A 12,666-nucleotide genomic window follows, 5' to 3' on the forward strand; every position below is an offset into this window, starting at 1 on the left:
TGATGATGAGATGACCGATATGATCCTCCACGATCAAAGCATAGATAGCTTGCGTTGCATTTGAAGAACATGAAGCCCTTGCCATACAATGCCGGTGGCTGGAGTGCCTAGTGACATGAAGTAAGATGATGCCAGTATGTCTCGACGATTTTGCGTGGCTCTCAAAGATCCCGATCTTTGAATTTTCGTGAGCAGACAGACACTCGACATTGCTGGCCAATGTAATCGTGACTTTTGTTGTACATTATTCGTTCTTTGACACGCTCTCAGCCACCTTGTCCACCAGGCGGAGTTCTGACGTATGGACCAGGGAAATTTTGGCTGCCGTTCCAGATGGAAGACTGCAACATCGTTTCTCGATCAAAATCACTGTCTCCAGCATATACAGTAGAGTTGCCACCGTTAGTAGCACTGAACGCACCGTTCCAAGAGCCAATGGCACCATTTCTGGCGGGCATTGGCGTAGAATTGGCGTAAAGGCTGCTCGAATCCGAGAAGTTGGAGGACATTGGCATGAACTGCTGAGCCAAAGATTCTTGAAGAATGTGGCTAACAGGTCGTGGCAGTGATCCTGAGGCAGGTCTGGACGATTGTCTAACCCAAGAACTGTTCCTCGGGGGAATAGCATCCGGATCGTCGACGCCTTCTTCCAGTTGCTTCGCGAAGGACTTGTATGATGCTGAGCTTGCATGTGAAGATTGGCGACACCATGGCGCGCTCGCTGATGCGGGGAAACCGGTCATCTTATCAAGAGCTGCCGCAGCTTCCCTTCGCTCTTCTTCGGAGTTGAGAGACAGTGGAGACAACTGACCTCCAGTACCCGGGCGAATAGGGCTGGTTGGCTTCAACTCATGCGGTTGTGGCGTGAATGCCGAATTGTAAAGTCCAGGCAAGCTTGGGAGCATTTTGGGAGTTGATCTGTACTGAGAGTCGTATCCATTCGACGCAATAGGTGCGAATACCTCGTTTGCGGTATGGCTGTGCATGCCGTATGAAGTTTCGTTGTTCTGTGAAGATGGGTCAACAAGGTCATCGACCATCCGCGACATATCGCTGTCCATGCTATGCTGAACATCCGGAATTCCCACATGTTCGTCTCGCTCGACCTGCTTCTGTACAGGGCGAACTTCTCGTGGAGAGAAACTGCTGCTCGTATGACTTTGGGTTGGAAAGGCTGAGGACGTGGAGTACTGCAACGGCTTAGAGGGCTTAGATCCAGGCGGACGAAAGACCAAAGTGATTCCACCATCCGACCGATCCATGCCGATTGGGAAGTCATTATTCACGGCTAAGGAAAGTCCAATAATCAGAATGTCGCGGATTCGAGACTGCATTTCGACATTTGGATGCTCGCGCGCACGGCCTTGATCAGTGATACGAGGTTTGATCTCACCCTTGACAGACTTGAAGAGGTTGCATCCTGTGGGAAGGTTGGGATCAAGAAGAGGCTCAAAACCGACAGTTGATTCGTCCTCCTCAAGGAGATATTCGACGTAGGGGAGTTCTGCCACAGGAAACATGCAGCTAAGTTTTGTAAGAACCACGGCATACAGTTTCCATAGTTCGATAATGCGATTAGCCATAACAACATCAGATGTTTGTGGTGTAGACACAGCCATGAGGAAGGAAGCGCTGGAGGCTAACCAGGTGCTGTATTGACGCAAAGCTGGGAGAAGTCGACGAGCAATTGCGGTGATGATTTCCCTGGGGGCTTCTGGACGATCAGCAGTGCCATTTGTTCCATTCGGGATTTCTTCTCCTTCCGAGTCATTTTCGAGCTCCGGAGCAAGAGCCTGGAGAAGGAGAAACATCATTCGGACATTGAACCCCAGGTAGAACTTGTACGAAGTGAGATTCTTCTCATTGGAATCATCTGCTGAAATTAGAATAACATCCGGTGGTTTGGAACCTTCACCTACTTTTGGCCTTGTTCCCAGCAATGTACTGAGCGGCTATATTAACAATGACCAGCTTCTCCAAAATCTCGCCAAATGTCTGTTCCTTGAACAACAATGCAAGCCGGGAGAGGATTTCTCTCTCGAGCTCCTCCCGTGTAGCAGTAAAGTCAACGCCTTCGGAGAATTTGGCATGTAACAAATTGAACCACCCACACATAGTTGAGACTTTATCATTTTTTGGCTGAGGAAGCTTTTTTTCGAAAGCGCTGATAATTTTCTTGAACTCGTGTTCAAGGTTACCAGAAGCAAGTTGATGAGGCTCTTTTGTGCTGAGCGCGCGGTAGAGATGGTAGAGCGCGTCCAGGTGATTCTCCTCCGCAAGAGCAATCACAGCCATTTGCTGGTGTGCGTATCCATTCTCCGGGAAGAAGTCATTCGCCAAAGCATAGTATCCTAAAGCTGGTGCCCAATTGCGATCCTTAGTTCTAAAGCTGTTACGATACCGAGACAAATCGCCCAAGCGCATCAGGGTAGAATGACAAGATCTCTTGATCAAGAGTTCGACCTCCGGGGAGACCGGTACTCGTCGATCTACCGAAAGACTGCTGAGGGATAGACTGTTGGCAATCCGGCGCAAGTCTTGCAGAGCGTCGAAGTGCGAAGCTAATCTCTGGATATATCCCTTGTAAAAGAACTGGCTGGTTTTGATGAAGTCGGCATAATGCTTAGCCAAGCTTCGGCGTTCCACATGGTTCTTCTGGTGCTTCTTGACCTTCTCCATCAATCTGCGATAGCGACCATTGATCAGGGTGTGCGCGTCCCACAGTCGTCCTTCAGCTTTAACCGTAGTCGCGAATTGGAAATCGGCGAATATGACGGCTTCGGAGGCAATGCGTAGTTGACTAATCGCATGCTCGGTCTCATCGTAGGTGGGAGGAGGGTCTCTCTTTAATAGAGCCTTGAGCTGTGCCTCGAATTGCTGAGCATATTGCCAGTTTTGCGCCGCGACACTGGAAGCCATGTTGCCAGAAGTTTTCGTGACTTTGATTCTAGGTAAATGTGGTGTAGGCGTATGGACCCCACGGCCGACTTGGTGGTTAGATCTGCGCGTGGAGATCCGCAGCAAATCGAGGGGGGTTGTTGCGATCCATTCGAGAGATGTTGGTCAAAATTTCGATAGTCAAGCTCATGTGAAGCTGCTCCCGGCGAGCGGCACTAGCGTGGAAGACCAGACCAGACGAGCGAGAAGAATGGAATGAATGCCTAGGGCGAGAGATGAGAGAAACAACAAACAAAGGACTGACGGCCGTCTATTGCAGCAGAAAGTGAATCGGGTTGTTGCAAAAGTGAGGTGAGGATGAGATGAGGATGAGGATGAGGATAATGAGGGGCTCACAATGACACTTGGGACATTGAGAGAAAAAGCCCAGACCAATCCGCGCGGGCGTGCTTCCGTTTCCTTGGCGAGGCTGACAGTGGCTCCGAAGCCCAGAGCTAGCTCTGGACGGCTGAAGAGGGCAGGAGGGAACCTAATCAGCAATAATGGTTCTTGTTTCTGGGACTTTTGCGGGATTTGTGACAATACAAATCCTGCTTAAAAATCTGTACATAAAGTTCCATATTTTCTTGTATCCAGCTGTGAATCATACGGTGGTGTTATCGATGGGATAAGTGCCAGGCGGGTGGGTTCAAGAACCATTTATTTCACTCCCAATTCAGTGCGCAAAGTCACAGATCTGGATTGTAACATTCAAGGAACTTTAATCTTTAATCTCAAAAATGTCTTAATCAAGGAGACTTCCGCACGTAGCATGGCAATGAATCAAAATACTCCGGGTGCTATGTCTGCATTACTGTCTCATTTTCCTTTGCCTTCAGGTTAAACGCTTCGTCTCTCGCCGCTTTTGACCCCGACTCTTCCCCGAGTCCCCTGCCCGCCTTTGCCTCGCTCCCCAGCCACACCTCATCATCGACCTCGGCCCATCACGCGAGAGAGAGAGCCTTGCTCCGAGAGATCTCAACAAACAGAATAATCAGCCCTTCATGTCCTCGAGAGATTCCAGGACAGTCAACAGCACCTAAGCATCACCTCCCGTACCCGACCAAGCCATGATTTCTGCATCGAGAAGATGGCTGCGCCGGAACAGAACTCCATTAGCAATTGGATTTGGCGTGATTGGAGCCGGGTACGTTGCTACACAGTATGTGTTGGGAAAGATCTCGGACGCGCGTGAGCGCATGAGCAGCGATCGCATAGCTCGAGAAAAGTACGATATCCTCCTCTGATATGTCTCTGGATTCAAGCTAAACGGTACCTAGTCTTCGCCGGCGATTCGAGCAGAACCAAGAGGACTGCACTTTCACCGTCTTGGCCTTGCTTCCTACGGCTACGGATAATATCATGGGCGAGCTGCAGACGGAGATGATAACGTTCGAATTGCAACAGCAGAAGGCTGCGAAGCTGGCGAAGAATGGAGAGGGGCATCCTTCGGAACTAGGGTCAGGACCGCCAAGTGTGACGGATGATGATGGGAGGAGCATGGTTAGTATGCAGAGCGAGAGTGGCATACATGCTAGTCAGATGGGTATACCTTCTTCTGCCCCCGGAGATGGACCGCAGGATGGTGGACCGCAGGATGGTGGACAGCAGGCGCAGAAGTCTAGAAAGTCAAAGTTGCAATTGTGGAATGATCTGAAGATTAGTTGTAAGTGTACTCTGAAATGTTGTGCTACTGAGACTAATTGGTTGTTAGCAATCACTCGATCATTTACACTGATATATACCCTGGCATTATTGACCCTTCTTACTCGGATACAACTCAATTTATTAGGACGACGAAGTTATCTATCAAGTGTAGTGTCTTTAGCAACAGGTGGTATGGAACAGTCAACAATCAGCCTGGAGAATAACGATGACGATAACCCGGATCAAGCATACGGAAACGATTTCGAGACGAATAGACGATACTTAACATTCAGCTGGTGGCTGCTCCACAGGGGATGGAGAGAGGTCATGCTGAAAGTAGAGGCTGCAGTGAAGGAAGTCTTCGGCGCTATTAGCCCAAGAGATGATATTTCTATGCAGAGGTTCTCAGAGCTCACTCTTGAGGTGCGCAAGAAAGTCGAAGGAGCAACGGAGGCAGAGCGGAAGGAGGGAAAATGGCTGCAATTTCTTCTGCCACCAAGGGAGCAAGAGGATTTTGTGCTCAAAGAATCAGGCATGACCACAGAATCAGTCGTGTCAAGTTCATCGCCTTTACGGCGTCTGCTAGACGAGACCTCGGATCTGATCGACTCGCCTCCATTCTCTCACGTGTTGACTCTTCTGCTCGATGCTGGATATTCCACACTTGTCGATCAGAAAATTGCCCAACAATCTTTCAAAATGCCGACTGTTCCTGACGTTCCTGATCTTGGTGGCCCTCGAATCACAGAGGTATTCGATGCCAAGCCTGTTAAGTTACCTATCCTTCTGGCTACTTTGACGAGACAGGCACATTCCATTGGAAATGGAGTACCGAACGAGTATCTCCAATCCATGGAGCAAGTGCGGGACTTAGAGGCATTTGCTGCTGTGGTGTACTCTTCGAATTGGGAGAACGAGATTAGCCCCGTGAACGAACAGGAGAGCAGTACCGTCTTCGTTGAGAAGGATGAGTCTGTTGCCCAAGGAAGCGCACCAGAGGAAACCGCAGTTCAAGAGAGTGTTATAGATCTAGGGCCAGCAAGTAATTTTGAGAGTGCTTGGGGCAAAGCTGTGGATAGTGTTGAGAAAGGCGGTTCGGCCTAAATGATACCTAGATACATAATGTGGAGTTCGGTCAGGGGATCAGATATGGGATGTATTTGGAATTATGAATGGGAGGGTTTTAGGGAGGAACTGGGATACTTAAAGCGGTCTTGAAGACAAGATGTGTAAGATACCAGATGGAATCTTCTAGCATTGGTATTTGATCCATGTTCTGAATAATCCGTAACGCCTGTAATGCTCCCCTGAACGCCGTGATATGTTCTCTTTCTCCATTACCATTGCCCTAACTTTGAGCATGATCATTTCTGCAAGTTTGATCATGCTCAGTTCACAGAACCCCTTTAACAAACTGGTCAAGCGCCAGTTCAAACAGCTCATTCGCAACGCCAACGCCCCCAGGATGTTCAACCGGACTTAAAGGATTCTTCACCACTGTTCCACTCGTCAGCCAAAACTCCAACAGAACCTTTTCCTTTCTCCTCTCCTCAAGAACCAACTCTTCCCCAGACGAAGAACTTACCAAATTCCACATAGAGATTGACGTATATCTGATGCAGCACATTCCTCATATTCAGCGTTTGCGTATCGGTCAACATCACAAACTTGATACTCGTCGGCGTCTCGTAGTAATGCAGCTTATATTGTCCCGTCCTATAGCTGATGAAGCTATCGTCTGGACCGCCGAGCTTGCGCACCATATTCCGCAGTGAGAAGATCGTGCCGAAGATGAGCTTTGCGTCATCTTGTGCTGAGAGCCGTGTTGGCCGCGCGCGCGCTGGTCCAAGATTTGGATCTGCGGCGCCGGTTGTGGAATTCTGCGATTGGGGAACGAGGGTTGTGGTGTTGGAGGTTGAGCTGGACGTTGAGATAGGTCGTCCGCCGGAGGAGGAGAGGGGGCGTTCGGGCTGCCGTGCCCACAGGCGGGAGTAGATGCATTCCGCTGGTTATGTTAGCTATTGTCTTCTCATCCATGATGGATATAGAAATTGGGAAGCTTACTATGCCGGTCGAAGATGTAGAAGCTGTAAACGACCATCGTGACGGATGGTTGTTGATTGCTGGCCTTGCCTCGCTCCAGAAGCACAAACAAGGCTCGAGACAAGGGGTCGGCTCACTTTCATTGCAAGGCTTCCACTCGGATACTTATAATATCAACCTAAGCTTTCCGTTGCCGTGCTTCTTCCGTGCTGGCCAATCAGCACTCGTCCCTAGCGTTCTGGCAGCCTCATCTCTCCCAAGCTGATCCTTTCAGCTGCATGTGCCCACGACTTGCAACCTGCAGCTTCCACATAAAAATGGTTTAGTTCTCGTTCCAGAGTCAACAAGCCCTTCGATATGGATCCGACGGCGAGAGAATGCGATCCGCCTGGCCACCCGGGCGATATCTCACGCCAGGAAGTTGACTTGGGGATCCTGCCGTCACATGGTAATGCTGAGCTGCCCCTCCATGCTTCAAGCTCCAGCGGCATTGCAAGCAGAGCTGCTGACACTGTATCTGGATAGGCATTTCCATAGATGTGCCTGGAGAGCCAGAATTAGAACGACCGCACATATTACAACATCTGTAAGCTTTACTAATCCGTTTCGTTATCTTGCTTGAGCTGTTGGCGCGGGGTTCCTTCGGCGGGGTAGTGAGAGCTGTTTGCTGATGCGATACGAGATGGAACAGCTCCACACCAGCATACCAAAGTCCCCTGAGACATCACCGACGCAATCCTTCACAGCATCGTGAGGTCAAGGAAACACTCAATGCGAGGTCTGCGTATACGAATAATCAAACGGACGGGAGGGCCGAACACCACATCAATCAGTATATCATCAAGGATGAAATTGGACGAGGCTCGTTCGGGGCGGTTCATTTGGCCGTGGATCAGTATGGGACCGAATATGTGAGCTTCCCTTATGCGATAAGATTCCGGTGCTGTAATAGTTTTGGGCAATGCTTTGGTGTTTGGACAGATGAGTGTTCACCCATAAACGGTTGCTTGAGAGATTTCGTTTTCAGATCCTCGCAGCAGTGATTGGTTTGAGTTAGGAGCATACTTGTTTATGGAGATTTTCAAACTAGCTGGAGCTGACAATGACCTAGGCAGTGAAAGAATTCTCAAAATCTCGATTGCGGAAAAGAGCACAGTCCAATATCCTTCGACGGCCACATGGGATGAGGCGACCAGGACATTTGGCTGCGGGTTCTGGTTTGAATGCCCCTCTTCATCGACATTCTGCTTCAGACATCCACAATGATCAGGAGCAGGGCAACCCATTATACCTTATCAAGGAGGAGATTGCCATCATGAAGAAACTCAATCACCCCAATCTGGTATCACTCATCGAGGTTCTGGATGACCCGGACGAGGACTCACTTTACATGGTCTTGGAGATGTGCAAGAAAGGCGTGGTGATGAAGGTTGGTCTCAATGAGAAAGCAGACCCATACGATTCTGAAAACTGTCGACATTGGTTCCGAGACCTTATTTTGGGAATTGAGTACCGTAAGCGACCTCGCCCTCTATTTACCTCACTTACTGATTATGGGAAGTCCACGCTCAAGGTGTTGTTCACCGTGATATCAAACCAGACAATCTCCTCCTGACTGAAGACGACGTTCTCAAGATCGTGGATTTCGGTGTGTCTGAGATGTTTGAGAAAGCTTCAGATATGATGACTGCCAAATCAGCTGGCTCACCAGCCTTCTTGCCACCCGAGCTGTGCGTGACGAAACATGGTGACGTATCTGGCAAGGCTGCAGATATCTGGTCGATGGGTGTGTCACTCTATTGTTTGAGGTTTGGACGAATACCATTTGAGCGATCTGGGGTATTGGAGCTTTACGAGTCTATCAGAAACGATCATCCTGAAATCGACGCTGAGCCAGAATTCTGTGACTTGATGCAGAGAATGCTAGAGAAGGATCCGAAAAAGAGAATTACTATGACAGAGATTCGGGTATGGTACATATCAAAGGAGAATTGAACATAAGCTGATAATCTAATAGGATCATCCGTGGGTTACCAAGAATGGTACGGACCCTCTGTTATCTGCAGAAGAAAACACGGCAGATCTAGTCGAACCGCCGAGTCAAATCGAAGTGAACCACGCCATCACAGCCAAGATGGCAAATCTACTCGTCATGGTATTTTTTCTTTGCCATAGTCTTGCCTGCAATTACTAATTCGTACAGATGAAAGCAGTTCAGAAGTTCAAAACACTACTAGAAACGAAAAGACCAACCGCTCTATCCGGAGCTCTAGGTAAAGGAATTGGCGCTATGCAGAATCTGAGCATTGATGAAACCCCTGACATGGGTCTTCACAAATCTAGGAGTGCAACTTTCGATCACCGAGGACATGTTGAAACTGCTCTCGCAACCGAAGGGGTCCACTTCAAGACCGCGGCAGCAGATCCGAGTCCAGAACAACCAGCTGGGGAGAAATCTACAGGAAGTGATGGAAACAATAGTAAGAAATCCAGTACAGACGACATGCCAAAGTTCAACCCGCCAGGACTACATCACGAAGAATCCGGTGACAAGGGACATGCTCAAAATCCTCTGGAGGAGGAGCCTTTATTTCTCGGAATAGGTACAGGAGGTCACGACTCCCTCGATGCACCCCCACAAGATGTGGTAGCCGAATCTCCCGCTGCAGCAGAATTCAACATCTATGATAAAGCCTACCAAGAGGAAGTGGACCGTATCCGCGCCGCTCAAGGACACTCAGCTACCGTCTACCTAACCCGCCGCGTCGACTCCAAGAAAGAATACAAAGACGACGAGAACATGGTTGAAGCTCCTAAAGCTAATGAAACTATCGGCGGTGCCACCGCCGGGTTCAAAGACCTGCTCGATAAGGCGAGAGAAAAGAGGGTCGAGCCTGAGAATAAAGAGAGGCTTGTGGGAGGTGGAAACCGATTTTCTGAGATCGCGTCAAAGGCGATTGAAAATACGAGGGTTTTTGGGAGGGGTCTGAGTGATCGTGGAGGCGGCATGGTTGATAGCATGTTGGCTAAGGCGGTAGAGAAGAGAAATGTGCAGAAGGAGCAGAAGGAATTGAGGGAGAGGGAGAGCCAGGGTCAAAGATGATCCGAGGAGTAAGAAGGGACGTGGATGGCGTGCTAATGTCGCTTTCTGTATACATGGTTTTTCTAGGTGAGGTGCGACTGGCGTGGATTGGGATGAATGGGCGGATAGGTCTGAACTTAGGCTGAAATGGTAATTGGCTGGAGAATGGCGAAAGCGCACTGGAATCGAGTGAGCGGTGGGGAACTTGATTTCAATCTTTTGGCGCCTGGTGGATTTCACTACTTTCTTCCTTTTCTAGAAACGAGAAATACCCAAAAGCATAGCAATGCATTCCAAGTTGACTTTCAAATCCTAAGTAAACGGTAAAATTCGCTGCTGCCATGGCTGCTATTCTGTGAACAGGGCAAAAGAACAAACTGGACAACCAGCAGGGGGATCGCTGCAGAGAAGCCCTCCAATTTTTCCAAGGAAAGAGTTTGACTTTCGTTCAAAGCTTTCTGCAAGACTTTAGACATTGAGAATTTGAATGTCTTACTTTGTTTTACAGACAATGTAAATCGTTTAATGTGAAAAATTTGTTTGGGAACATTAGCAATATCCAGGACACTGGAGTCATTGGGGGGTTCAAGAGAAACTAATTGTCGTATCTCACTGACACATATAGAGAGCCTCCCACGACACATCAAGGAAGAAAAAAGAAATCAGAACATTGTAATTTTGATAAGGTTTGGCTACTCAATAAATGTTAACATCTATCTTCCCCCCAGGGGAGCCAATTTGGGAATCCCCCATTATTGGTGCTATGCCACAGAAATTAGTGCTAAGATTGGGAGTAAGATAGAAAATGAAGACGCACAGATCTGGGACATTTCGTTCTTTCATTTCTGAAGCAACATTCTCCCATGCGATAAGTATTTCCATCCCAATGCAGCAAGGAATTTTAGCCCTTGATTTCCTCCCGAACGCCAGAACCATGCATGGATAAAGAATTTATGCTATCCATTCATTGGTACATCCATCCATCTAACACCATAGCACCATAGCACCATTCGCGAGATACGAGCTTTTCTCCTTTGTCCTAGAAACGCCTATGCTGGTAATATCAAACAATGATAACGGAAACCCCAAATCGAGGTAGCAAATTGCCTTCCAGTTTCGCTTCTCCGGAAATTAAAGCTGGAAGTGCTGAAAATAGAAATAGTCGGACGGGACGCTCAATCGCTAGAAGCACAGCCTCTGCATCCACAGCTGACACACTCGACTGCTTGGTCTTCCTTCATCTGAGCTTTTGGAACACGGCATATGCATGTTGAGTTGAAGTTCGTCTCTTTGGTTTGTACGCAGCGGAGGCAGCAGAGCTATTTGAAATGTTAGCAAAGTCCATGTCCAACTTTGCAATATCAAGTTCCAGTTCCATGAAAGTGGAGGCCCGAGGAAAAGTAACATCACATACCTTCTCATATCCAGTCTTCTTCCACTTCGCAATGAGCATCTTATCCGCATAACCATTCTTCAGCAAGTACTCGTACAGCTCCTTGCTAATCGCCTCTTTCTCATAGTACAGCTCGTAGATATAGCGACTGCGCTGATGACTGATCTGGAAGATGGGCCAGTGGACGGCGTGGCGGGGTACGTTGGTCGAGGGTGCGTTCTCAGCGTCCTTCATCTTGTTGCTGAAGATTAGGAGGTCGTCTTCGATATCAGTGAAGCCTGCTGGCGGCGCCTTGCGCTTGCTTGCGTGGCGGATGGCGGGCATCTTGGGGTTCTTTGTTGGGTTGTGTAGAGAAGATCTTGGAATGCGATGTTCGGGAGAAGATAGTACTCTTTGGAGCGTATGGGGCGTGGGTCAAGAGCTCAAGTGGCGATGTTGGATGATCGTGGTGGGGTGTATCGAAGGCTTCGAAATTTATCAGCCTTCCCTTACGCGCCAAGACATGGAATGCAGGATTTAGGTTTTACACGTGACTGCTCTTTGAACCTCATCTGAGCTTAAACGACAGGCAGGTCACCGGTTGGTAATTGAAGCATACAACGCCACGATGGTTATCAATCCTACCTTTCTCGCGCAGCGGACGCGCCAGTGTGAGTTCTACATTGAGGTGTGAGGAATAGGTAGCAGAAGGCTAATTGGCTGACAGCGGTCAATTGGCATGATGCCCAACGTAGAGTGTTGAAGAACTATCGCGAATGGATTCGATCTGTACGTATCCCCTACTATCGCTATATCCGAGGGATGCCTTGGATGGGCTCGGAAATTGCACCGGTGAAGGATAAGATCAGATGGGCAGGGCAGGATAGAGCTAATGATCCATGGCAGGCTCCTGAGATCCAGACCATGTACTCTCTCAGTATCCCAGTGCCAGCTCTGAGGACGAAGATGCGGCAGGAGTTCGAGAGGCATCGATATGTGAATCAGATTCAAGTGGTGGATACATTACTCTTCCAGAGCCATGCGGAATATCAGGTTCGTGGATTCTATATTTCACACCGGATGGATATCTTGATCGGAGAGGGATGGCATACGCAGGTCAGCAGAGGATCGTTTGTCGTTCGGATAATTATAGCAGAAGGAATAATTGTGAAGTTTAAAGGGGCTTTTATTGGAGCTTGGTGTCAGTTGGACGAGCAATACTGACTTACTACAGGAAACTTTGAACTACTGGAAGCAACTACCACATATTCTCAAGTACTTCCGAGCAGAAGAGGATCCAACATCACACAGGCCAAAAAATTTCATGAATGGATTCCTTGAGGCAAGTTCTCTTATTATCAAAGCCATCTCGCTCCTCCAATTTCATAAACTAACAACGAATCCAGGGCCGCAACTGAATTGCTCCATATCGTTTCATAGCTCATTGTACATATCCCAAATGAAAGAGCCGCAGTCAAACCAAATCATAAACTCCATTTGTCAAGATTTTCCTTTCCCTTCCATGCCTGTACGCCGAGCCATGCTATGCATTTCTTTATCCATAATTTCATGCACGCAAGAAGAT

General features: G+C 48.5%; 6 protein-coding genes across 6 annotated transcripts; 3 read left to right on the forward strand and 3 right to left on the reverse strand.

Annotated features, from left to right (window-relative positions):
- Positions 1-266: 266 nt before the first annotated feature.
- ONS95_013118 (uncharacterized protein) lies at positions 267-2,919 on the reverse strand (the record flags this gene model as incomplete). The annotated part of the gene is made up of 2 exons (XM_058506753.1): positions 267-1,873; positions 1,920-2,919. 2 exons carry the CDS (start codon positions 2,917-2,919, stop codon positions 267-269), a joined length of 2,607 nt encoding a protein of 868 aa, XP_058357483.1.
- Positions 2,920-4,007: 1,088 nt separating this feature from the next.
- On the forward strand, positions 4,008-5,688 carry PEX3 (peroxin; the record flags this gene model as incomplete). The annotated part of the gene is made up of 3 exons (XM_058506754.1): positions 4,008-4,165; positions 4,218-4,603; positions 4,652-5,688. The coding sequence occupies 3 exons, from the start codon at positions 4,008-4,010 to the stop codon at positions 5,686-5,688; spliced, it is 1,581 nt and encodes a 526-aa protein (XP_058357484.1).
- Positions 5,689-5,835: 147 nt separating this feature from the next.
- BET5 (TRAPP subunit bet5) lies at positions 5,836-6,753 on the reverse strand. Its single transcript, XM_058506755.1, has 3 exons — positions 6,649-6,753; positions 6,170-6,589; positions 5,836-6,081 (listed from the first exon to the last, which is right to left on the reverse strand). The coding sequence occupies exons 1-3, from the start codon at positions 6,683-6,685 to the stop codon at positions 5,978-5,980; spliced, it is 561 nt and encodes a 186-aa protein (XP_058357485.1). The 5' UTR covers positions 6,686-6,753; the 3' UTR covers positions 5,836-5,977.
- A 231-nt stretch (positions 6,754-6,984) lies between these two features.
- On the forward strand, positions 6,985-9,730 carry ONS95_013121 (uncharacterized protein; the record flags this gene model as incomplete). The annotated part of the gene is made up of 7 exons (XM_058506756.1): positions 6,985-7,075; positions 7,153-7,213; positions 7,319-7,538; positions 7,739-8,141; positions 8,189-8,595; positions 8,645-8,782; positions 8,831-9,730. The coding sequence occupies 7 exons, from the start codon at positions 6,985-6,987 to the stop codon at positions 9,728-9,730; spliced, it is 2,220 nt and encodes a 739-aa protein (XP_058357486.1).
- A 1,154-nt stretch (positions 9,731-10,884) lies between these two features.
- ONS95_013122 (uncharacterized protein) lies at positions 10,885-11,426 on the reverse strand (the record flags this gene model as incomplete). Its single annotated transcript, XM_058506757.1, has 2 exons — positions 10,885-11,028; positions 11,124-11,426. 2 exons carry the CDS (start codon positions 11,424-11,426, stop codon positions 10,885-10,887), a joined length of 447 nt encoding a protein of 148 aa, XP_058357487.1.
- Positions 11,427-11,709: 283 nt separating this feature from the next.
- Positions 11,710-12,499, forward strand: ONS95_013123 (uncharacterized protein; the record flags this gene model as incomplete). Its single annotated transcript, XM_058506758.1, has 5 exons — positions 11,710-11,752; positions 11,809-11,870; positions 11,988-12,134; positions 12,316-12,423; positions 12,488-12,499. 5 exons carry the CDS (start codon positions 11,710-11,712, stop codon positions 12,497-12,499), a joined length of 372 nt encoding a protein of 123 aa, XP_058357488.1.
- Positions 12,500-12,666: the final 167 nt, after the last annotated feature.

The sequence above is a fragment of the Cadophora gregata genome (assembly GCF_030347475.1).
Source record: "Cadophora gregata isolate MNR1 chromosome Unknown scaffold_7, whole genome shotgun sequence".
NCBI lineage: Eukaryota > Fungi > Ascomycota > Leotiomycetes > Helotiales > Ploettnerulaceae > Cadophora > Cadophora gregata.

Bases quoted from the DNA above. Each gene is read 5' to 3' on its own strand.
- BET5 (XM_058506755.1), bottom strand. From the start codon at position 6,685: ATGGTCGTTTACAGCTTCTACATCTTCGACCGGCATA. The intron at 6,590-6,648 runs GTAAGCTTCCCA...TAACATAACCAG, and splicing joins CTACATCTTCGACCGGCATA to CGGAATGCATCTACTCCCGC. The intron at 6,082-6,169 runs GTAAGTTCTTCG...CGAGTGGAACAG, and splicing joins CAATCTCTATGTGGAATTTG to TGGTGAAGAATCCTTTAAGT.